We start from the raw sequence: 25215 nt of genomic DNA on the forward strand, positions 1-25215 counted from the left end.
GCACACACACACACACACCACACACACACACACCACACACTCACACACACACACACACAGAGCAGTTGCTGCAGTAATGAAGATTTAATCACCTGGCTTCTCATTCTGAGTTATGAGTCCCCCTGTGTTACATAATGGCCACAGAGCCCAGGCCCACACACACACACACACACACACACACACACACACACACATCGATATTAGCCCACCTACACAGATGTATGTCTCCAATACAAACACATAATGAAGACCTCCCTGCTATCGGCCATCTCGCATACACACAGAAGAGCATGAAGACGTATTATGGGATGTGTCTGCCTCACATAAACACAGCACACACAGCATTAATCAGCATATATCCGCATGTGGGTCTACACATATCCGAACACACAGATTAATGCGTCAGGCATGAGGAAGACGCAGCAATCAGAACGCTGTCTTGTTAAAACGGTTTTTACTTCAGACTCCAGAGTCCAGCATTTCTGTCCCACTTCAGGGACATCAGCTTGTTGTCATGTAGTAAATAGCTTACACGGAGCATATAACATGTCCGCTAACAGGACTGGTGGGTCGAGTCCGGGTCATCTTTGCATTATAAAGTGACGCCTCTTCCAAACTTTATTTTGGTCTGGACGGTGTGTTTCCGCTGGCGGAGGCTCGATGCAGTCCATACGGCCATGTTGGTCTGGACACAAACTCACGGGGCTCCAGTGTGGGTGACGATGGCTGATGTTGGAGCAGAAGTGAACACTGGCCTGCTTCGAAAACAAAATCACGTCTCGTCTCGTTTTCTGTCACTTGTCCGGGTCGCGGAGGCAGCAGTCTCAGCATGGACTGTCCTCTCCACGGCCACTTCCACCTGCTCCTCTGGTGGGACACTGAGGTGTTCCCAGACCAGGCGAGAGACACAGTCCCTTCACCGTGTCCTGGGTCTGAAACAGTTCCCCAGGGAGACGTCTGGGAGGCCTCGTGACCACGTCTGAACCACCTCGACTGGCTCCTCTCGATGCAGAGCAGCAGCGTCCAACAGCTTGTGACCGTAGTTGAGGGTTGGAACGTTGACCGACTGGTAAACCGAGAGTCTCGCCTTTCGGCTCGGCTCTCGCCCACAACAGAGCCATAGTGAGCCTGCATCACAGCAGACCCTGTCCCAGTCCGCCTGTCAATCTCTGCTCCATTTTTCCCCCCTCGTGAACAAGACCTAAGATACTTAAATTCCTCCCCTTGGGGCAGCAACTCTCCTCCAAACAAAATCAATTACAGCGAAAAGTGAGACCATCCGTCCTGACTTTCTGTTCTCAGCTCGATAACCGCATCCACCTGTTTGTCTGATCCTGATCCTGGACCATTACCTGAGCCAGGAAACTTAAACAGCCAGCTTCCTGTTTATCTCACATCGACTTGTTTCTTCAGGCAGTCTGAAAGATGTGGAAAGTTTTATAGAGTTTCTGATGTGCAGGTAGATGTTGTCTGCCTGGCGGTGGGATATCAGCCACGCGCTGTCATCAAACACACACACACACACACACACACACACTCATTCAGTTTCCCCCTACAGTGTTTGTGTTATCCAAATCTCCATCTCCATCTTTCTGTGCTGTCCACGGCTCTCCTCTCGCCTCCCAGGGCCATTTCTCAAAGCAAATTTTCCCCACAGATGAAACAGCACTCCCCGGCCCACCTCCACGTCAGAGCTGATAGAGATTGAAATGTCATTTCCCTCTTTTCTCTGGAAACTTCTGCCGCAGCGCTCGGGCACTTCAGACCTCCCCCGTGTGTTATCCCATCTATCTGTCCTCATTTTTCTCATCTCATTGACTTTTGATGTGTCTTCGCAGCAATTTGTTGTCGGTAAATCGCCCTCCCACAAAACACTGGAAAAGAAAAAAAACTGGTATTTTTTCCATCTTCTTCGATTGGTGGCAGCGACCGAACGTGTGTCGCAGGACATTATGCTGTCGCCCACCATCCTGAGAGGGAGTGTCGGCCAAGTGCTGTTTTTAATCAGGCAGAAGACGACCGCTGGGATGACTACAGCAGACAGATAACCTCTCCAGCTTCTAACACAGCCCTGATTTAGCTCCAGTGCTTTTCAAACTGGGCTCTGAGGACTCTGGGGGTCACTCAGCAAAATGAGCAAAGTTAAGAACTATTTAATTATGACTCTAAACAGATCAAAATACGTGTTGTTGTTGGTGTCGATGCATTGGAAGATAATTAAACCTGCAACAAGCTCAACAGGTGACAGGAAGTCTTAAACTGCTCGCAGAGGCTGCCGAGAGTCAACGAGTCCATCTGTGTCTGTCTGTGTCACAAAGATATCCGTCATTACAAAGTGTGACTCGATTAGCTGAAAGCAGGAGACTCGGCTTTCGGGCTGTCAAACACGGTTCGCTCGATGTGTTTAGCGTTGGCCCAGGTGTTTCCTCAGGTAAATCGTGTTGGTCTGCAGAGCTTCCTGTTTCACGCTGATTTGATTCAGTGTTAATCGGTGCTCAGTCAGTACAGTCAGTGCAGAGTTCAGCCTTTAGCCACACAACGATAACAGTACAAAACAAACTTTTTTATGGAATCTGCCACATTGTAAATGCATTTCTAAGAACAGGGTCAGTAGAAACTCACTTCAGAGCTGAAGTATTGTAACGAGCGAAGAAAAGCAAATGATTTGTTAGCGAATCGTACTGATGTCATGTGTTGTGAAATGCAGATTTATCGCACACTGAACGTAAACTTTTGGTCAACACATCAGTGCCTCTGACGTTACACCCTGAACCTCTTTCTGCAGCCTTTAGATGAGCTCTGTATGACACATCAGATCAGATCTGTGCTGCTCACACTTGAATCAAATCGATTTGCTCGCGGGATGATGGCATCATGTCCACATCCTCCTGTCACTCTGTCCTGACCGGCCTGCCTTCTTTTTCTGTCTTCTGTCTGTCCGGCTTCTCTTTGTCCCTGTCGACTCTCTTCTCTTTCACAGAAAAGCTAAAGAGCTTTCCGATTATTTTGTTGAGGATAGAAATTACCCACCCATTTGTCCATAATGGGCTATGCGTTGTTGCAGGCTCTTCTGAAATGAATCCATTATAAATGTTGGAGAACGAAAATGAGCCTCAGACGGTACTAATTTCAAATCCCAGAGGTAATTTGGAGTCGTTAACAACAATTTGTGCCTTTGAAAAGTCCGAGCTGGCTAATTTCTGAATAATACATGGGACAAGATAGATATTTTTCTCCTCTTTCATTTTCCCCAAAGCCACAAAGAGGGAGTCTTTTGTTTTTCTGTTAGGCGTGGGCTGTGATGAATGACCGCTGAGCTCTTGGACGCCCCATAAAGAGACTCCACATTAGGCCTGGTGATAATTGCAGGGCTGAAAATGAAAAAGCTGTAATGAAACTGAATTATGAAAAACAGATGTAAAGTTTGGATTTCAGAGGGGACTGAGTGTAAACCCGTCCCCACGTCCCATCAGCCAGCATGTGGTCCTGTGATCACTGCTGACTTTGATAAAGTTTAGAGCTCTGAACTCTTCGTATTGAGACGAAGTGTGCATCAAATGATATCCTTTATTATACTCAAAATCACTGAGTTGATTGATAGACAACAGGCCACATTTCACTTAATAACTTAATGGAAATGCATAAATACAAATCCTGTGTCACTTCAGCAGGTCGTCTCATCTGATCTGAGGTCTGCTTCAAAATTTAAGACAGCCCACCTCTTTACTGCGATGTTTCTTGTTTGCATGAGGAGATGATGACCTGATGGCACAAGAGGAAAGATGAGGAGCTCGTGAAAATCCTCAGAACATCCAGTGGGTTTCAGCCTCTGGTTATTTGGGCCGAGCACGTTTTTCTTCTTTCTCTTCTGCTGCTTTGAGCTTCTGTCTTAACAAAGGGTTTTGTGGTGAAGCTGTTCTTGAGAGTTAACATCCCAAACTGAATTAAGTCAATGCAAAAACAGATTTTTGAAAGTTTTGTAATCCACTGAAGGTTGAATATGAAGCGCGGCTCTGTGGAGTCCCTGCAGCAGTGCTAATTATCCAACACCCACGGATCGTCTTTCACACCAACAAAAAAGGTAGAAATCAAAAGCCGGGAAACACACAGACACTCACATACACATGTGTACACTAATTGACATTCACATTGGTGTGTTTTTCTTTGAAAAGGCCCCGGAGAGCATAGCTTTGTGTAGATTAGAAACATCAAAGAGCTTCATAACAGCAAAAACGCATCAGAGAATATCCTATGAAAAGTGTGTGTGTGTGTGTGTGTGTGTGCTGTGTTTGTGGTGGTTGCACACGTGTGTGTGTGTGTGTGTGTGTGTGTGTCCTTGAAGTAAATATGTGTTTACCTCAGCAGAATCACTTCACAGGGACTTCAGAGGAAACTCGCTTTGTGTACTTATTGCAGTATGTTTCAGATCATCTCTGCAGCGATGGAAAGTGACCAGGTAGAAGCACTCAGGGTGCTGTACAATTCTGAGGTAGTAGGAGGAGGTGGGTGGAGGTGGGGCTGGCTTTTGGCTCTGCTGTCCACAGGAGAGCGAGTTCGAGAAAACAGCCGGCGCAGCCCTTTGGATGACAGCAGGAAGAAAGAGACGTGACATTTGAGAGAAGCAGGGAGGACGGGAATAATGCGTGAGTGGCGGCGAGAGATTAATCCGCCATGTTTGACCTCCGCCACGAGAGGGGCAGGACGTAGAGACACGAGGAGGTCCCCCGCGTCGGATCAGCTGACAGGCTTTAGAAAATTTGTCGTTTTCAGACTTCACTGCATCCATCTGACAACATAGTTACGAGTTACTTTGCAGATTTCATGCTGTATTAAACCAAAGCAGCATGTTTTCAGTGTTGAGGGCAGGGGTCTGCGTCCAGGTTCCTGTCCTTTAAAAGACAGTTTGTCCTGTCACTGAGTGCTTCCTCGTGGGGGGATGTGGGGTCACTCTGTGTGAAAGACTAAGTTAAAGAGTGGTCTGTTACTGTTACTGTCATTTGGAGCTACATAAATACATTGAATTGAAGTGAAATTAAATCCATTTAACACCAGATCCTTTAAGAGTTTCACTTAAGGTGTAAATCGGTTGTCCGTCTTGACCAGCACGTAGAGCTGTGGCTAAGTGGTCTTTACTGAGGCCAGAAAGGTACCTGAAGGATGACTTGTTCAATTCAGACCAGGGAGGCCAGTTAAAACCCCTCTTCTGTAATTTAATTATCATAGTACAAATTAAAAGGATCGATATTTACCTGTCAAAAGCCGTCTAATTGATTGTGTGCAGGACTTCCCTGCGCCCCGAGGAAACAGCAGGTTTGTGTGGCCGTGCACTTTATTAAACAAATACGTTAATTAAAAGTTGGTTTAACGTTAACAGCAGACGTGTTGCTGCTTTGTGCTGATTCTGTAATGAAACACCGAGCGTCCCTCGACACATTCTCCTCTTGTCTTTTTGTTGTCTCCTCTTCGTCTCGTTACCGGCTCCTCTCACTGCACAGAGCAACATGGCTGCCATAAGTCAGCAAAATGAGCTGCAGTTAGAAAGACTGGCAACTCTCCTGAGGCTGCCTGGCATTTTGGAAAATCTATTTCTACTATTAATAATCTAATAATTGTCAGGGATAATAGGTGGTCTGTTCACGGTGATGCGAAGCTCGGCGTCCACGGTGGACAACAGATTGTCTTCATTATTCCTTTACAGAGAAGTTTAGTTGTTAAAGTGTAGTCAAAAGTGAATATCGCTTTGATCCAAACTGCGTCTCAGTGCCAAACGTGAGGACGTCTGGACGTTCATCATGTTATCCTTAATAAACCCTCCTTTACAGATACATGAAAGGTTTTGTCGTGGAGTTAAAAACTGGTCCAAAGCTTTTCGGATCACACTGACACTAACACGAGTCACACTTGCTCATCATGATTTTGCTTTATTTCTACAACAGTTCTGTCTTTTGTTATTCACTAACAGTGTGGTCAGGGACACTGAAGGCATCTTGAAAACTATAAAGTTCTGCCCTCCAGAAAACCCACTGACTGTGCTGCGTTTACTGCCCCTCTGAAGCCTCATTACTGATCCGGAGGGAACAAAAAGAGGCTCATCACTGTTGGGCAGAGCAGCTTCAGTCGCACTGCATTAGTTTCTCTCCTCGTGGTTGATTCTGATGGCCGTTCTGACGGTTCAACAGTTCAAGTGAGACAGAAGAAAGGCTGGAGAGGAGCTAATTTATCTGTGTGTGTGTTAATGAGGAACGCCCCCACCATCACACACACACAAAGAAGAACGAGGGGTTGAGATCATCTGAAGGACAGCAGTGCTCAGAATAGAAGTGCTCCCTCTTTCTTTCCTTTACTGTCCATCTCCACCTCCTTTCTGTTGTCTCCATTTAGGCTTGCTCACGTCCTCCCCCTCTTCCTCCTCCTCCCCCTCTTCCTCTATTCTTCACTTGCTTTTCCTTCTTCAATGCTGGCCTGTTTGTTTGTGTGGTGGCTCTAAGGACACGGGACAGATCGTGATTTGCTGCACCTGAATCAGTTTTTAACACCACATTAGCTTTGTGACAGCACCCAGCAACATCTGGATAGATACATCTGAGAACATGTGATCTGATTTAATCTGCTGGAGGTTTTATCAGGCTTTTACAAAGTCTGATTTTTAGTGTCCGCTCTAATTTGATGTTTCTGATGGAAATGCACCTTGGGACTAATAGTCAGCCTCTCTCCTTCAGTTTTTATGTCCACTTGAATCTTCTTCTGATGATTCAAGAAGAAGAAGAATGACAGCGAGAGGTTCAGTGCATAGTAGTAAAGTCCGCCAGTCCGTAACCCTGCTTTACTGCTTTTACTATCAGCCGTGTGAAAACAGGACTGATGGACCTGCACGAAGATCCTGTAAGAGGCTGCTTGTCAGGGTTTGGGCCCCTGACTTCCAGTGGAGGGAAACCTTAATGCTTCAGCACACCAAGACATTTTGGACAATGCTATGCTTCCAACTTTGTGGCAACAGTTTGTTGAAGGCCCTTTTCTATTCCAGCATGACTGTGCCCCAGTGCACAAAGCAAAGCTCCATAAAGACATGGTTGGATGAGTTTGGTGTGGAAGAACTTGACTGGCCCATACAGAGTCCTGACCTCAACCCCATCCAACACCTTTGGGATGAACTGGAACGGAGATTGTGAGCCAGGCCTTTTGGTCCAACATCAGTGTGTGACCTCACAAATGCTCTACTGCATGAATGGGCACAAATTCCCACAGAAACACTCCAACATGTTGTGGAAAGCCTTCACAGAAGAGTGGAAGCTGTTAGAGCTGCAAAGCTGTCTGTGTGTTTGCAATGAGACGCCATTAAAGTCCCTGTTGGTGTGGTGTCCCAATACTTTTGTCTGTGTAGTGAACATTTTTCTGATATCTGGAGGTGAATCCAGCAGCAGCTGGAGTATGAGGGAAGCACAGCTTATTAAACACACCATGTAACAGCAGCGTCATCAGTGGGAGAGCAGAGCAGTTAGTTTGAGGTGTCCCAGCCGTGTTGGTGATGTGTTATCATGTGGCTGATTGTTTACTGCTCTGAAGCCTGTACAACAAGAAGCACACAGCATGTTTAGCTTAACGACACTAATTAAGACACCGAGTCAGAGATCGCAGAGTGTGTTCACATAAACTAAAATTAATCAGAGCATGGTTGATTGCACTGTTTTATTAGCCTTCTCTAATGCGACTGTGGCCCCTTTTTCTCGTATTGATTGTTTCTTTCTTCTTTTCAAATTGATGTGTGAAACTGTCCATAAACCGATTAGTTTAATTATGTGATATCAAAGCAGACGATGCGTCTGTATTCATATCACAAGGCTTCAAGATGAGCTTTTCTCATGAGGAATGAAGACCTCGATGTGTGCAAACACTTAACTGAAGCTGTGTGGATTAATGCAGACGTGCGTGAGTGTGAAGCCTATTTGACCGTCACACCTAATCGATAAGCTGTGTGTGTGTGTGTGTGTGTGTGTGTGTGTTTCCTGTGAGCTGACTCATTTCAGCAGCTCCAGCTTAACCCAGACATCAACAGAGACCACACAAAAGAGAAAAGAGAGTTTGCGTGTATGTGCGTTGCCATGGTGACCGGGATGGTCTCGATCAAAACGGCACACACAAAGCATTCACATGGAGTGTGGTCATGACTGAGGTTGGGTAATGAGCTTCAGGTCCTTGTGGTACGTATCCAGTGAGTGAGTAGTGAGTGGCAGTAGTACTATGAGACATTTTGGTCCTTATTAGACAGGTGTCAGCGCGAGACACCGTGAGTCCATTTTTTCCACCTCCTCTAATCACTGTTACTGGAGCTCATACTCAGCGATGTTTTGCACCTTTGAGAGGTTGTGGGCAGAGACTGTAGTCTGTTTTGTTTTTGTCCTAATGAGGTCAGGAAGGTTTTGTGTGTAGCTAAAGTGGCCTGGATGAAAACCTGCTGGAATGGGCCTGTTGGCATGTTGTATGGACGTCTCTTTCTCTCCACCTCATTCACTGCGCTCGTCTCTTTGTCCACGTCTAATGTACAAGTGGGAAGTGACGTCCAGTGACACCAGCGAGTTGACTGTAAAACTGCAGCCTGTAGTGTTCACCCTCCTCTGGTCTCTGTGAGGACCTGTTCAACACATTCTCCCTGAGCTTCAGACTGTGACACTCCCTGTGGTTAAGCAGTAATAAACATGGGACATCCAGTCAGACTGATGAACATGTCTCACAGTGTTGGACTGTTAATGAAATCCTTCAATCTGCTGTGAACCTTTGGCTCACATTCTGTCTTGTCTTTGTCTGCAGCTCGCCACGTGGGACTCGGTCCACGGACTGAACGGCAGTCTGAAGGAGAGTCGAATAGAGAACGGCATGCAGGGAGTGACGGTCAAAGTGGTCACTTTATTGGTAGGTGGCATGTGTCAAGGCATTTAATCTCATTTTTAACTGCCACTGGCATCCAGAGGGACAGAACAAGCCGTAAAATGAAGAACTAGAACCTAAAATGTATCACACAAGTTTCAGAACATTTTCATGACGTCCTGGGACATTCAGGACCAAAGTGAGTATGAAAAAAGCAAAACAAACACACAAAAATAACTTAAACATATGATTGTGACAAAAATCTGTTAAAACCTGTATGGATGTAAAAAATTAAAATCGTTCTCTGTATTTTTTTCTTTCCTCTCACAGCCTCCATAGATAAAAACAAATTCTTTCGCCCAAGATACTAAAATAAATAAATACAAATGTGTTGCAGAGTCAGTCAAGTCAACTGACTGAGATACGTGCACATTCAACACCAAACTGAAATTCCCAAACTTAAACTGAGCAAAAGAAAGAGGACAAACGCTGCCACAATAACAACACGCGAAGACATGTTTGCATTTAAATGACTGTTTGTCTGTCATTCTCAGTGGATGTTTGTTACAGTCTGGGATTAGAGCTTTAAGAAACATAAAATATGCGATGTTCTGTTCTTGATCAAATAATTCGACGCTCTGCAGCACAAACACACTTCAGCAACTCCACAGCAAAAGCCCTCAGTCAGTAAAGAAAAGCTGCTTTGAGTAGCTTTGACTTTTTATTATTCGTGGTGATTCGTCGACTTGACTTCACCCAAAAGTTTCCCCTCAACACTTTTTTTGCTTCTGAGAGGGCATCGATCCAGCACCTTGGCCTCAGCAGCACCTCCAGACGCTGTGATTAGTTTAAGAGATCCAAACAGCCGAGTGTTTTTCACCCCTGATCCCACCGCAGCAGCAGGTTGTGCCAGCAGCTTCCTCCTGTGGCGGCGCAGCGCCGACGAGACGCAGGTCTAACCAGGCGAGACTAATACCTTCAGCCTCCCCTCGATCCCCAGCAGCCGCAACACTTCCTGCTCTGAGCGCCGCCAGTTACCGACACACCTGAATAAAGTCCATCAGTCTCTTTGTCTTTGCGTGGATGTTGCTTGAACACACAGTGAAGTAACTTGTCTTTATGTTTGTCCTCCCTGACTGATCCCACCTCCCTCCCTCCCTCCGGCTCTCTCTGCAGGAGGATCCCTTTGTCATGGTGGCAGAGAACATCCTGGGCCAGCCAAAGAGATACAAGGGCTTCTCCATCGACGTCCTGGACGCCCTCGCCAAGATCCTGGGCTTCAAATACGAGATCTACCAGGTGGGGCTGACCGACAGGCTCAGCTGTTGTCTGTGCTGTTTCTCTGAAGGCCTTTAAGCACTGTGTGATTATACAGGTCGAGGTGTGTGAGACTGGTCTGAAACATCTGGTAAGGCATCAGATGTGGAGTCTTCTCATCCAACTGCATCATCCATCAGCATCACTGACATGTTTTAAGATGCACAAAAAGACCTGTAACTCACTATGTGACTCCATCAGTAGCAGCCTGATGGAGCTGAGCTTTTATTTTTTGTTTTCCTTCAGAGTTGGACCTCATGAAATATGGACATTAGGAACTTCTGCTTCTCACTCTTCGGGTAAAATGAGGCCCTGAGCTGTTGGTGCAAACTCACTAAACTTTATTAATATTTCATTCAGGTGGCAGACAGTAAATATGGATCTCAGCTTCCCAACGGCTCGTGGAACGGCATGATTGGTGATCTCATCAACAAGGTACAACTAGAATTTATCTGAAACAAACTCCCAGTAAATACTGAACGTCTGTGTTTAAGATTATGGTGCAGCTGGTGGACAAATTTAAGGATCATAAGGTACAACAGAACCTGACTAAGCTGGTAACGTTTGACTTAGCCAACACAAATGCCTAAATTCTCCTCTGGTCCGCTTCCTGTCCAGAGAGCCGACCTGGCGGTGTCAGCCATCACCATCACCCCAGAGAGGGAGAACGTGGTCGACTTCAGCAAACGCTACCTGGACTACAGCGTCGGCATCCTGCTGCGAAAGCCTGAGGAAAAGATCAATATCTTCTCTCTGTTTGCACCTTTTGACCTCGCCGTGTGGGCCTGCATCGCCGCTGCCATCCCCGTGGTGGGAGTGCTCATCTTCCTGCTCAACAGGCTGCAGGCGCTGCGCTCCTCCTCCACCCAGACTGCCCCGCCAGGCCAGCCCACCACGGGCATGGGGTCGGGCACTCTGCACAGCGCCATCTGGATTGTTTATGGAGCCTTCGTACATCAAGGTGAGCGAAAAGTCGACTGGCTGATTGGAACGTGTCGGGGAGCGAGCCTGAAGGTTCGATCCCAGCTGTAACCAAAGTGTTGGTTGTTAGCAAACCACTGAAACTTTCTGTGCTTCTGTTGGGTGGCAGCAGCGTTCATGTCGCTACATTTCTTATGCTGGGATGTCACACTGCTGCGTTCAGGGCTGCAACTTTTATAAACACAGAGAATCCGACAAATCATGTCATTTCAGCGCTTCCTGACTGATCAGCTGCTGAAGCGAAAACAGACTGCGACATCTGCTACGTGGATCTGAAGACTCTTAAGTTTTGTCTGACATTTTACTGGACGTCGGATTTCAAGTCATCAGATGGACATCCTTGATTGTTTCTGTGCGTCTGCTGGACGTGTGAAGAAGCGTCTGCTCGCATGTTAGTCATGTGTCACATGCTCTCCAGTGGCCAGAAAGAGTTTCCTGTTTGAGCTCGTGGTCCCGGAAGTGTCGTCTCTGTGCTGGACCTCACGGTTCACAGATCTGAACCCCGGGTGTCTTCATGCTGCTGGGATGCTGAGCTGGTCTCCAGCTCACCCACTGGCTGAACTCTGTTCCCGATATCCTCACAGTTTAGCAGCTCGGCTCTTCGGCATCAAAAGGAAGATTATCGGCCTCGTAAAGACGGATTTGGGTTTGATTTGGGGGTTCTTAACTTCGAGCTCTTACGTGGATTACACAGCAACAGAAGACTGAGACAATAATCACAGGAGGATCTGCAGCATCTGAAATGTTTAGCAGAGAAGCGAGGACATAAAACTTTTAAGTGCTTTCGAGTTAGGGGAGACTTGGGGAGGCTGTCCAGCAAACGTCCCTGTGAAATAATGAGCTCAGGTTTCAGTCGGTCCGTTCATGCATGATGAGTGTGCTGAAACGAGCTGAAGATCCTAACACGAGTACCAAAGTTTTTAAAACTTCAAAAAGTCCCTCATTTTCAAAAATGTTCAAAAGTGTCCTCCTGTAATGATCTTCTTTATTTATCTTTTGCTTGTTGTTTCCAAAAACATTATGGAAGAAGAGTAACGTTATTCCAAAATAACGTTGTTGCTTCAAAATTATCCTCCCGTTCCGAAACAATGACCCTCTGGAAATGTCTTCATTCACCAGATGATGTCCTCCTTTTCTAAATGTCTCTATGGTTTCACGCTCCAAAATGTCCTCCTTCAGGACCTCACAGACAGCGGCTGATGAAGAGATGTGGACTCTGGAGCTGTCCCCACTTTCCAAAATGTGTCCTCACTTTACAAACATGTCCTCAATCTTCAAAACTGTCCTCACTCAAAACTCGACTCGACACACACATCTGCATCAACACACCTTTTGACAAACACACTCCAGCGTGAACACACACACACTCTCTCTGCGGAGGCAACCAGCTGCATCTATTATGGTCTGGCAGGTTGCCTGGGAAACCTTTTAGGCCTAACAGGTTGTGATTAGATGCGGCCGCTCTGCTCGCTGTGATGAAGCAGAGCGGCAGGTGGACTCCTGGTCACTGAGAGCAACCTGTGAGTCCGAGGTCACAGGTGTGGTCCCCTCAGCAGGTGTCCTGCAACACCCATGTGACCTGAAGAACGCGTATAGCAGCACAGAAACAGTTTGAAAACACTCAGAATTCCCTGCGTTGGACATTTTGACTAATGACCATCCGTGCATGTGTGTGTCCACCTGGGTGTGCGTGTGTGCGTGTGTAGGTGGGGACGGTGTGATTGGCTCGGTGGCTCTGAGGATCGTCATGGGCAGCTGGTGGCTCTTCACGCTCATCGTGTGTTCGTCGTACACGGCCAACCTGGCGGCGTACCTCACCGTGTCACGGATGGACCACGCTATACGGTAAGGTTCACACTCACACACACACACACACTCACACACACACAGATGGTGGTTACATTTATGTCTGAGTCTTACCCTGACCTTAAACCAAACCTTCACACTAAAATGTAAAGTTAAACATTATGAGGACTCGTGTTTTGTCCCCACAGCTTGACTGTGTAAACAGCATTTAAACACTTTGTGATCCCACAACATGAGTAATACATGTTTACACACACACACACACACACACACACTGACACCAACAGTTCACGTTGTGCCTGCAGCTACGAGGATGTAAACAAACACAAACACACATTAATTCTCTCTGAACATCCTGAATTGATGAAGTCCTGTTCGTCTGCTGTCCCACAATGACACAAACTGCACATGTTGTCAGTCGTAACTCGGTCACATGACAGGAAGCAGAGGCTAACAGCTAACAGCCTCCAGATGAAACAAACACAATGCAACCTGATAATCAGAAAGCTTCAGATGTTCTGATTGGTGTGTTTTTGACATATCAGCTGTTGTTTTGATCAACCTGATCAGCTGGTGATTTTACTCTCAGCGTAAAGCATTCAGTGTAGCATAGCATTGACGCGTAGCATCTATTGTTCCTTCGGCCTCAGGAGTTTCTCACATGTTTGGCTTATCAGACTCAGTGAGGCCAGTAAGAAGATCGATAATCTCGAATCAACGGTTTGGGGCAGAAAGACAAAACGTTGCGTCTCTAATTTAACGAGCAGAGGCTGGATGGTGTGGAGCAGCCAAACGAGAACCTGATCTTGTTCAGAGGGTCAACAGTTTAGCTATTAAAAAAGGAATGTTCCTCCATAAAAAATGACACCACGGCTGCTGAGTTCAAGTATTTAATGCAGCAGAAAAAGCAGAAAGTAACACTGAGCCCCGTGTTGTTCCTGAAGAACACGCCGACCTCTGCTCTTGTTTCGAGGGAAGCGATGCTGCGAAGGGGAGGGAAAAGTTCAAACCTGATTTACATACCACACGCAGCTTCACACATCAGTCGTTTCAGAAAAACAGCCTGTTTTCACCTTTGTGACGATACATTTTCCACTTGATCCAAGAGGCTTTTTAAGGACTTTATTCAGCTTGGATGAAAAATGAGAATCAGGAAAGCATCAGAAAGTAGTGACTTAAAAAGTACAATATTTACCTCTGAGATGTGGTGCCGTGCAAATATAAAGTAGCATGTAAATGTACAAGTACTTCAAATATGTACTCAAGCACAGTACTTGAATGAATTTAATTAGTCACTTTAGTCTTTTCAGTGTTGAATATTGATGTTGAGGCGGTGGGGTGTAGTCTGTCTGTGACGTCTGAACTCCAGCAGAAAACAGCGGGAGTCCAGTTGGTTTCCTTCACAGGCAGCTCAAAGAGTCTCCAGCTTCTGAAACTGAACCTGCTGTATCAGTCAGAGCAAACCTGCAGGAGGCAGAGAGAAGATGATGAAGAGGAGGCTGTGAAGTTTCACAGCACCGCGGCCTCAGGTGCTCACCTGTTCAGTTTAAACTGGAACAGTCACACCTGGCTGCTAACTGGTTAGCTTCTCCAGGTTGCAGCAAGAGGAAACACACACACATTCGTCCTGCTGAGTCCTGCTTCACACACGTCCATGTTTCGCCGTGTTTGTCAAACTGTCACAAAACATCACCCGAAGGGTTCTGTTGAATGAGCACAAATGCTCCAAAGTTCTTTGTCTGGTTCTCTTTAGACAACAGAAGTTTTGCAAAAGTTAGCAGAACATGTTTTTAGTTTGTGAAACAGTCTGGAAATTTACTCTGTAAGATTCACTTTGGTTGAGATTTTAGTTCCGTGTTAATAAACGGTTTATGAAATACGGATGATATGTAATCTGTAGGATTCGTGTACATGGACACGCCAGGTAACAGCATCTGTCCATTCTAACTGATTTAGTTCTGCAAACTTCCAAAAGTAACTTCTATAAGTTAGTTAATAAAAAAGTGCAATATTCTAAACTCTGATTTCAATCCACTGCAGTAGACTGGAACAAGCTGCTCAGTTAAACTAAAGAGCAGTTTCCATCACACTGAACCTCCTGCACCTCAGACCTGAATCATTTCGGATGGCTGTAATTTAATGTTCCAGACCTGCAGGACTAAACAGCAGCCACGAGTTTTAAGCTGTAAAAAAATTATTTTATGAAGTAACAAGCTGGAAAAATGAAACGTTTGTCAAGGTTTTAGATAAAAGCTTGTGGAAATGTGTGTAATTACAGTCTGTCTGTCTGCCTGCCTGTCTGTCTGTCTGCCTGCCTGTTGGTCTGCCTGCCTGCCTGTCGATCTGTCTGCCTGCCTGTCTGCCTGCCTGCCTGCCTGTCTGTCTGTCTGCCTGCCTGTCGATCTGTCTGTCTGTCTGTCTGCCTGCCTGTTTTCCTGCCTGCCTGCCTGCCTGCCTGCCTGTCTGTCTTCCTGCCTGTCTGCCTGTCTGCCTGCCTGCCTGCCTGCCTGCCTGCCTGCCTGCCTGTCTGTCTGTCTGTCTTCCTGCCTGCCTGCCTGCCTGTCTGCCTGCCTGCCTGCCTGCCTGCCTGCCTGCCTGTCTGTCTGTCTTGCTGCCTGCCTGCCTGCCTGTCTGCCTGCCTGCCTGCCTGCCTGCCTGCCTGCCTGCCTGTCTTCCTGTCAAACTGTGTGATCTGATCTTTGCTTATGAAGGAGCTCCACGTTGTTTTCTGTGAAACTGTGCTCAGATCAGAAGTGTGTTGACCAGAGATGTTCTGTTAAGCAGCTGTGAGTTGGAGTTTGACCCTCATGAGTTAATGAGAGCAGCTTTTACAGAAAGTTTCCCCACCGTTTCTTTAGAATTATAAATACAAATGTATTTACTATTTGTTATTTGTTTTAATGGCACTCAGGAATTTAACGAAGTAGCAGAGATACTGCATCTACTGACGTTAGCGTGCTAAGCAGCTAGCCTCGACCCATCCTGTCTGTAATACCACTTTGTACCTCTAGAGGCACTAAATTTCACAAGCTCCCTTATTGTTTAATCCAATAAGGAAACAAAACAAACTCCCAAAAACAGGTGTATTGTGGAACACCTGATGTGTCTCCTCGTCCTCAGGATCACCGTCCTCGTCTTAGCCACTGTCCTCTGTCCTCAAATTGTCCTCTCCTGGTCTCAGGGGTTGTGGTCACTCCAATCTTTAGATTTTTTTAGTTTTGAATAGTAAAGTATTTACTTATTAAAATATCTGTTTGTATTTTTAGAAATCTTCCCGTCAGACCTGCGGTGAATCAGGTCCACATGCCCAGGACACACACACAGACGGAGCCTGATGGAGCTTTAGTTCTGTGTGTGTCTGCAGGTCTTTGTTAAGCGCTAACATTGCAGCTGCAGAGTGATGTGAACTGTGATCTGACTTCAGACTGTTGAAGTGTGTTTATCACCTGTAAGTGCAGCCAGCAGTGCTGATGAGTTCTTGCCTCCTGGCCAGTCTCGCAGGCTGAAGATCAAAAATAGCATTTTATTTTTCGCCTTTGTTGTTGTGCGTTTAACACCAAAGAGACTGGTGGAACATCAAAGTCTGAAGCATGTTTTTATCTCGTGATTGGACCATCATCCCTGCAGTGTGCGTGGCTGCTGGAGTACATGAGGCTCAGCGTAGATTTCAGGTTCAAAGACTCAGGGAAACACAAACAGACCCCTGAGGTGGTCTGTTTGCTGGACCAGCTTCATTTACCTTCACATCATCTGGCTTATGGACGTGTGAAGCTGTGATCACACAGAAAATACACTCAGCAACGAGCACCTGTGTTACTACGGATACCGAAGATGAGTGATTAGGAAAGAAGTCTGAACTCTTTCAGGATTTTACGGTTTTCATGTAAACAAACGTCACATCTAATGAACAAGTCTGACCAACAAGTCCTGTTTTCCTGTTTTATCTCCATGACGGCCCTTGAGTTTTTCAGGGAGCACTAAAATGTCGCTGCTTCAGGTTGAGTCAAACGTTTGTATGCTAAAATGTCACACAGAATCAAAGCAACGGTGGCCATTTCCTTCTGACTTCACACCTCAGCAAGGCTGAAATCTGACAATTGCTTCTCATTAAGCTTCCCCACTGATCAGCAGCTGAAAAGTCGGGAAAATAACAGATAGGAATATTAAATACATTCATTTCACTTTCATTACCATGCAAAAAGAATGACGTTCTCGCACACAAAACAGGATCATTTCCCCCTTTTTCTTAACAACCTGTGCACAAACACACCAACACATGCTGTGTGAAATAACGTTAATGTCTGTGCACCCTTAAATCCTTCACGAGCTCAGGCAGGGAGGTGACACAGCAGTACAAGATGTTTGGCTTTCGGTAACTTTTTGTTCCTCCGTACTCTAATGCAAGTCTGGACTTTTATTCGTGGCAGGAGCAGAAACGCGGCCTGATTGTGTCTTTAAATGTGTCGTCTGAGTAGAAAAATGACGCACTGCTCTCAGGCTTGAATGCACCAAATACACACTCGACACACTCGACGAGAATGCAGTTCCATCATCCTGTTTTTGCCTATTTATCTTGTGCACGAATAAAGAACATTATCTCTATTTTGCATCTGAAGGTACAATAACAGACACTTCATCTTTGCACAGTGACACACCAACTCCTTCCTCTTCTTTCTTTTCTCCTCCGAGAGTCAAATCCAGGCTGACAGTTTCATCAGCGAATCCCTCAGCGCGTTACTCCGTGAAGGGCGATTCATTCGAGAGTAAATGCTAAGCACAACACATAGCTTTTATAGACATTCGGTGAATGCTCAGCTGGAGATTTGCATATGATGTAGACTTCTTTAAAGCCCCTCCGACCGCTCGCGCTCTTCACTGTGTGAAGCCTGTCGTCACTACGACATAACACACACAGGAAGATGAACGGAAAATGTTCTGGTCTGCAGTGGAGCACGTGTTGTTCAGGAAGGTTTTATGAATGTCTGACTGTCCACAGTGCGACAGTCAGACATTCATAAAACCTTCCATTTCAGAGTCTTTTAGCATCAGTTAATGTGGTTTCTAGTCTTCCAGTGGGCCAGGAATGAACGCAAATGCTAAAATGATATAAAGATCAGGGCAGTAACAGTTACACAAATTCGTTTTTTCCCTCGTTTGCCAAAGACTTTCTCTCACGTCTGTGTGATTACCAGGACATTAAAGCCGGTAGACGGTTAGCTTAGCTTAGCACAAACACTCACGCCGTCCAAAGGTGAGAAAATCCACCTACCAACATCTCTAAAGTTCACTTATTGACATCTTAAATTCAGTTTGTTTAATGTGAAGTTACAGTATTCCACTGTAGCTCATCTTTCACACACGTCTGCACCTTCAGTCTGGTGTGTTTTCATGGATATCCTGACAGGTGTGTGTGTGTGTGTGTGTGTGTGTGACATCCAGAGGTGTAAACAAACAGTTCACTCACTGAAGGACTGTACTTAGATACAATTTTTTCGAGGACAGCCACTTTACGTGACCACTTCTGTGCGACCTGATGCTTTTCAAACGCCAGCGTTTCCTCTTTCTGTTCGGTTCATTTGAAGTCGTGTTATCTGATCCCAAGTGGCCACAAACAACAGCAGACCTGAAAAATATCACGACCGGCATCTGCAGAGAGGACAGGGAGAATACAAACAGAGAACAAGAGGAAAAACAGAATGGAACTGCTTTAAAAGAGCTGAGAACTTTGTGTCCAAACAGGAAATACAGTTAAATCTGTTTATTATTCAGAGTTTTCAACACGTGAGCATCTTCATTTATTCCACTGGACAGCTGCAGTTTAGTAGAGTTTATCTCACAGAATCAGCTGCAAGCAGTGACCCTAAAACACAAGGGATTCTGGGTAGGAGAGAGTGCAGGCAGACGTCCTGTTTGGTTGAGTTGAACAAAATGGCTGAAGACAAATGTCTTCCACTGAACTCCGTCTAGAAATTATGTTAATATACAACTGATGAGTGATGAATTAATGACAGAAATCAAGTCTGTAGCAAATGAAATCAGTCTTCTACTCTTTTTGTCAGTGAGCTTCTGTTGAGGCTTTCATAGAGAATACGAGACAAACCTGTAGCGAACCTGCAGATGTAGACAGAACGAATAAATCAAAATAAAACAAATGAGTCCCATAAATGTGCTTCTGCAGACAAACATGAAATTAATTCAAGATAAATAAATTGCTTGGTTGTTGATGAAGCATATTGAATGATGTTGCATTTTACAGCTGCCCTCGAGGGACACAATGCAGCTTTGACTGGCTTATCCATACATCTCATCTCTGCAAAATCCAATTAGGCTTCATCTCTAACCTCCACCAGCACCACAATTATGTAATTAAAACTGCAGCTTTATTAACGTTTCAGTCAACATCGTCCTGACAGCAGCCTGCGTGTTCCCTCGCATCCATACAGTCAGGAATGAATGTGAGCCTTAAGAGAAAATCCAATCGCAGCACAGCAAACACAAATCACTGTGTGAGCTTGTAGTACTCGTTTTCTTTGAATGTAAATATGTGTCAAGTCCTGTGTGAAATCCAAACACTGATCAGTACGCGTGACAGAACCGACAGAACATCATTCATACTGTGCATGTGGGTTTCGTGATGTGGTTTTAAGATGAACCTTTAACATTGAGGAGGAAGCATGAAATCAAGCCTTTTCATTTCCTCTCTGCTGTTTATTTTTAAAGTATTCTGCCTGTTTCTTTGTATGAAATCCTGAAGCTGCTGTTGTTCTCTCGTGTTAATGAAAACACCTGTGGGTTGTTCAGACATCTCTCAGCAGCAGGAAAACCTAATCAGTCAGTCTCGTGGGTGTCACTGATTGAAACTGGTCTCCCTCCTCTTCACTGTGGCAATCAAAAGTTCGACTCATTACGCTGATGAGCGAGTGAGACGTCCACAAAGTCAGACAAAAAGACGGCAAAGGACAACAGTTCATCGCTGGCGTCTCTGTGTCATGTCCTCCAGGTCTTTCCAGGACCTGGTGCGACAGATTGATGTGGACTACGGCACGGTGAGGGACTCGGCGGTCTACGACTACTTCAGGAACAAAGGCACCAACCCTCTGGAGCAGGACAGCACCTACGCAGAGCTGTGGAGGACGATCAGCAAGAACAACGGCATGGACTTCTCTGTGTCCAGCCCGTCTGAGGGCATACGCAAGGTGAGAGCGGGCCCATACAGGTGTTTCTGAAGTGAAAGGATAAAGCTGATGGTCATTTGGACCTTCTTCTTGGTTCAGATGTCGTGAAAAAGGCTTCCTGTCTCTCAGCTCCAAGTCCTCTGGTTTCTGTTGACGTAAATAACATGTGGTTTCATGTAATCCCCGAAGCCAGCTGCTCACCAGAGTTTTTGTCTCAGGTACCACCGGCTTCATGGTTGTGTAAGCTGCTTCATCAGTATCTGTAGAGAGTGTAGAGAGAACCCCCACACACACACACACACACACACACACACACACACACACACACGCATTCTGTTTCATTCACAGCAGGCAAACATACAGCAACACTCCTCTGTTTACCCATTACTTAATTGTAACAGCAGTTCCACAATACACCAATTAGTGAGGCCATGTCGCTGTGTGTGTGTGTGTGTGTGTGTGTGTGTGTGTGTGTGAAAACAGAAGTCGTGTTTTGCTGCTGTACATTATTATGCCCATAGATCTCCCAAAAAGCCGATGACAAATTAGCTTCGGAGACAAATCGGCTCTGAGCACATCCATTATTCAGCCATTTGCATGATAAACACCCCCTCCCCCATTCTCTCTGCCGTTTCCTCCCGCAGTAACCCCAAACGTTTACGCGCACACACATTTTAATGAGTTTTACTGCTGTTGTCGAATGATTCTCCAGTGCAGAGCTGCTCTGCTGCTCGTAGTGACAAACACGTTCACATCCAAACGGGGGAAGCGTCCTCTCAGGCTGCAGGCAGAGGACGCATTCACAGTGTTTCTTAAGTCCTCACTTTGTGCTACGTCTGCACATGGGGACAGTGGTGTCATTAGGTTTGGCTCCTGTAAGCTTGGTGTCCATTTTTAAGGATTCTTTCATTAATTTCTGTCATTAATAATGTGGTTGTGCATTAAAAACAAGTCTGACGGGTCACAAACATCACACAGAATCAATCTGTCTATTAGAATCCACCGAGTGCATGTAAAGATGGCGTGAGCTTCCATGCACATCTGAACGCCCCCTTGTGGTTGGCTGCAGTACAGCTCACAAGCTCCTCCCCCTCCATGTCAGCAGATGGGACATGGACCAAACTAAAACCTCAAAGTACATGTCAGATACATTTTCTCCAAAGATGGTTTCTGCCGTTTTAAGTCTTTCCTATCATGCTGATGTTTGTTCAAGTGTTCATTTTCCTGATCACTTTGGTTTTCATTAGTTATTTAATGCTATAAAAAGGGGCTGGAACGTCAGGATTGACAGCTGAGCGCTGCTCCTGATTGGCTCAGCCGGGTGGTGTTTGGGCAGGAGCTCGGTACACCGTTTTCCTGCTGCAGTGGGGGATCATTAGCAGCATTTCTGCTGGGCTCCAAACAGGAGCTTAAGACAACCTGGAGAAAATGTTTAATCTGGCTGACTGTTTCTCGACCTGTCAGAGCTTCTTCTTAGTGATGTCAGTGTGTCCTCAGCTGTCAGACGTGAACTTGGTAACGTTATTGTAACAGAATTGATGGATAAAACTATAAATGAAAAATAATCCCCAAATTTCTTGAGCTTCAGTGTCTTGCCACGCTCTGGTCGACTATTTTCAGTGATTTTCTTTATTTTTGTTTTCGACCCATTTCATCGTTTAGCTTCATGCAGCCCATTCAGGTGAGGTCTTTGATGTCTGTGTGTGAATGAGAGCCGCACTGGCTGTGGATCTGTGCTTTCTGTTTGTCCTCCTTTGATTCAGAGGAACCTTGTTTTGAGCGCCTTTCTGCTCCCAGCATGTTGCCTTGTATCTTAGCATCTGCCAGCGCTGCGCAGCCTTTCCTCCCAGTGTTACCTGGAGAGAAAATCAGCCTGTGTTCAGGTGACGCCAGACAAACAGGGAGAGGCTGCAGTCGCTAACAGCGACGGCTATGATCAGAAGAGACGCGACGCCATGAAGGCATCTTAAGACTGAAGTCTCCCTGTTGTTGTACAGGGGAGGAGGAGAAAGAGCACTTTCTGATCACACACACACACACACACACACCCACACACACACACACAGTGACAGTGAACAGGTGCTGCTGCAGCAGCTCTTCTGACACAATGAAAACACCCTCATCCTTTTATGTGTTATTGTCACCTCCTCCTCATCAGGCTGAGAGGAGGAGGACACACACTCTCTGCGTGTCAGCACACTGTAACAGGACTAGAGTTACAGCGGGACAGGAAGTCGAAACCGAATCGACACTTTCATAGACCAAGCTGTTTGAATATTTGACACAAAATGGCTCAGCTGAGAAAAGTATTCAGTTTACACTGATGAACAACAGAGAAACACCAACAACTATGTCTTTTTTCTTGAAAAATGTTTCTGATTATTTCCAAAATTGTTTCAGTTAATCTGTCTGCTAATTGTTTCTTTCTACACACACACACAATCCATCATCTCACAGCTACAAGTGAACAGTTAGCTGTTTGGGTTTGTTTCCTGTCAACAGAGCTGCTCTGATTGACAGCCACACAGCAGGAGACTAAAATAAGATCTGATTGGCTAGTTTCAGACCAGTCCAGTGTTTCCATGGAGACTAGAACCGAATCTGGAGAGGATGTTTTTGCGGTCAGTGAATCCGTGAAAGTGCCAAGCGAGCGATGCTGTCGTGTAACAGTTTGTCCGTTTTCCCTCGGCCCGTGTCTGCAGGCGAAGAAGAGTCCCTACGCCTTCCTGTGGGACATGGCGGTGCTGGAGTACGCAGCCCTGACGGATGACGACTGCACCATCACCGTGTCAGGAAGCAGCATGAGCAGCAAAGGTTACGGCATCGCCATGCAGCACGGCAGCCCCTACAGAGACCTCTTCTCTCAGAAGTAAGTGACTCCACGTTCAGCGCTAACAGAAAACTCACTTTTCATTCTGCCACCGATTGATCGGGTCTTCATTTAACTGTGCCAGTAAAACATGTTTCCACCAACACATTGTGATGAATCCAAGAGTTCGTTTTGTCTCCTAGATTCTGTAGTTCAAAGTAAACTTTCAAGGTGCTTCCCTGGAGCAGGTCCACCATGTTGTTGCCCGTGTTGACATAAAAACAGCTGGATGAAAGCTGTTAGCTGCTTTTGCTGTGAAGGGAAAACAAAAGCCTGACATGGAGTCAGTGATGAAGCTCGGGGCTCCTGGGTGGAGTTATCACAGGCCGTTATCGGCCCGTGAACGCTCAGGTGAGAGTCTTACAGGAGGCTGTTGCATCAGACTGGCACAGGTTTTGCAAAACCAGAAAAGTCATATAAGCTCACATGAAACAAACTCGGTGCTGTTGTGAAGCCAGAGGGATTAGTCACAGTGCGGCGTGTAAACACAGGGACGGGAGCTAATTACTTACTTATTTTGCAGGTGTTTGAGCAAAAAGGGAAATTTTTAGGAAATTCAATTATCTCCTTCAGTGTGAGCGTTAAGAGGAAACCACTGAGCTGCGGAGTGAAACCTCTCCTCCCCTCTCTCTTCCCAAACTCAAATTGATCCCAGTGCGAGTTTCAAAATCGTGAAGATCATTTAGTAAATCTCCACATTCTTACATCATGAGCTGACGGTGTGAGGAGCCACGGAGAACTTTCTCAGCCGTCTCATATCGATCGGCTCCCAGAAAGCAGACAGGAAGTTGGTGTGAAAAGAAGCAGGAGGTGACAAACTTGCCTGTTTCGGGTTTTAAAGGAAGAGTCCAACCTTTTTGGGACATGTTTGCTCTCTCACCCAGTGCTGAACTTTTTACCCTTTAAAGGTGCACTTGGGGACGACAGATATTGTCTAAACTAACGTCTCTTGATTACAGGAAATGACTTCATCTGCCTTCATGGGTCAAACTGAGCTTCAGTGGAATCATTTTGGTGGGGATGTCTGAGCCAGCTCTCAGCTCTGCTGTCGCATGGCTCAGCAGGTGTGTGCACCTGGCGTCCCGGGTGTAAAGGGGTGTCTGGGGTGAAAAGCAGCGGGGCTCATAGTCCTGAGGAGCCGCTCTGAAAGCCTCTGATGTAACTCTATGAAGTTATGAGATCGGCAGCTTTCATACAGCCACCCGCAGTGGGAGCCCCGAGAAAACCATCGGCAGCTCGTCGACACATAACTCTGTGTGGAAGAAAAACACGAGATTGTGGGGTCTGAGTCCAACGGCAGCAGCAGCATTAACAGAGACGTTAACACAAAGCATTAGCGGCTGCACCGCTGTGCTGTGGCTGTTATTACCAGAGCAGGCTTCACATTTGCTGTGCTGAGGGGAAATGAGCTCTTTGGAATGTGGCTGTGTGGGAGGGACCCCGGGGGCCTGAACTCCACACCAAAAATGTCATTTAAACCTCCTCCAGCCGTGCATTTGTCTGCCTCCCCCCTCCTGTCCCGTCGACTTCCATCTCTCTGCAGCTCCGTGTGATCCTCCCTCATCCTCTCAGGCCACGTCAGGACAGCCGGCAAATCCCATTTCTCAGACGCGCTGCTTAAAGCTGTGAGGCTGTCCGCTTTGTAAGTGAGGACTGACTGGATCAGATCACCTGAGGGGAGGCCGAGGCTGCTGCAGCAGAGGAAGCGCACAGCAGCCACAGCGCGGCCTGAACACGTGAGGACGTGACGGGTTCCTCTCAGGTGTTTACGCTCGTTAACGTCCACAGAAATATAAACAGGACTGCAGTTTGTTGGCCTCAAATTAAAACTCATTTTTTCAGCCCAGCAGATGCTCTGTGGATGGAGAGTGTAACCTTGTGGTGCTCTGCACTTTGAGAAGATCTCTGCTCTGATTTCCTGATCTGCTCCGTGGGTTAACATATGACATTGAGTCCACGTCTCTTGTTAAGTTGACAAGTTTTAAAATAGAGTTTGTGGCAGAAATGTGATCTGAACGGTTTGGTCTTCTGACTCTTTCCTGCCTGTGTGCTCCCTGTTTGGTGGCAGACTGCAGTGCTGGTCGGGGTTCACTGTTTGCCTGTGGGACTGTTTCTCAATCACAGCCTCCTCGTTTTCCTTCTCCTCCCTCTGCACCTCACACTTCCTCTTTAATTAAGAAGCTCAGTGTTTACTTAGGGATTAAT

General features: G+C 46.2%; 1 protein-coding gene across 2 annotated transcripts in view; it reads left to right on the forward strand.

The window, feature by feature from the left end:
* Positions 1-25215, forward strand: part of LOC124052295 (glutamate receptor ionotropic, delta-1-like) — a 125088-nt gene that overhangs the window by 90424 nt on the left and 9449 nt on the right. For both annotated transcript variants that reach the window (XM_046376364.1, XM_046376366.1), the window contains 7 exons: positions 8806-8907; positions 10039-10161; positions 10540-10614; positions 10798-11140; positions 12867-13005; positions 19967-20162; positions 22844-23010. In XM_046376364.1, coding sequence (XP_046232320.1) covers positions 8806-8907; positions 10039-10161; positions 10540-10614; positions 10798-11140; positions 12867-13005; positions 19967-20162; positions 22844-23010 — 1145 coding nt within the window. The remainder of the gene's footprint in view (positions 1-8805; positions 8908-10038; positions 10162-10539; positions 10615-10797; positions 11141-12866; positions 13006-19966; positions 20163-22843; positions 23011-25215) is intronic.

The sequence above is a fragment of the Scatophagus argus genome, chromosome 21, assembly GCF_020382885.2.
Source record: "Scatophagus argus isolate fScaArg1 chromosome 21, fScaArg1.pri, whole genome shotgun sequence".
NCBI lineage: Eukaryota > Metazoa > Chordata > Actinopteri > Scatophagidae > Scatophagus > Scatophagus argus.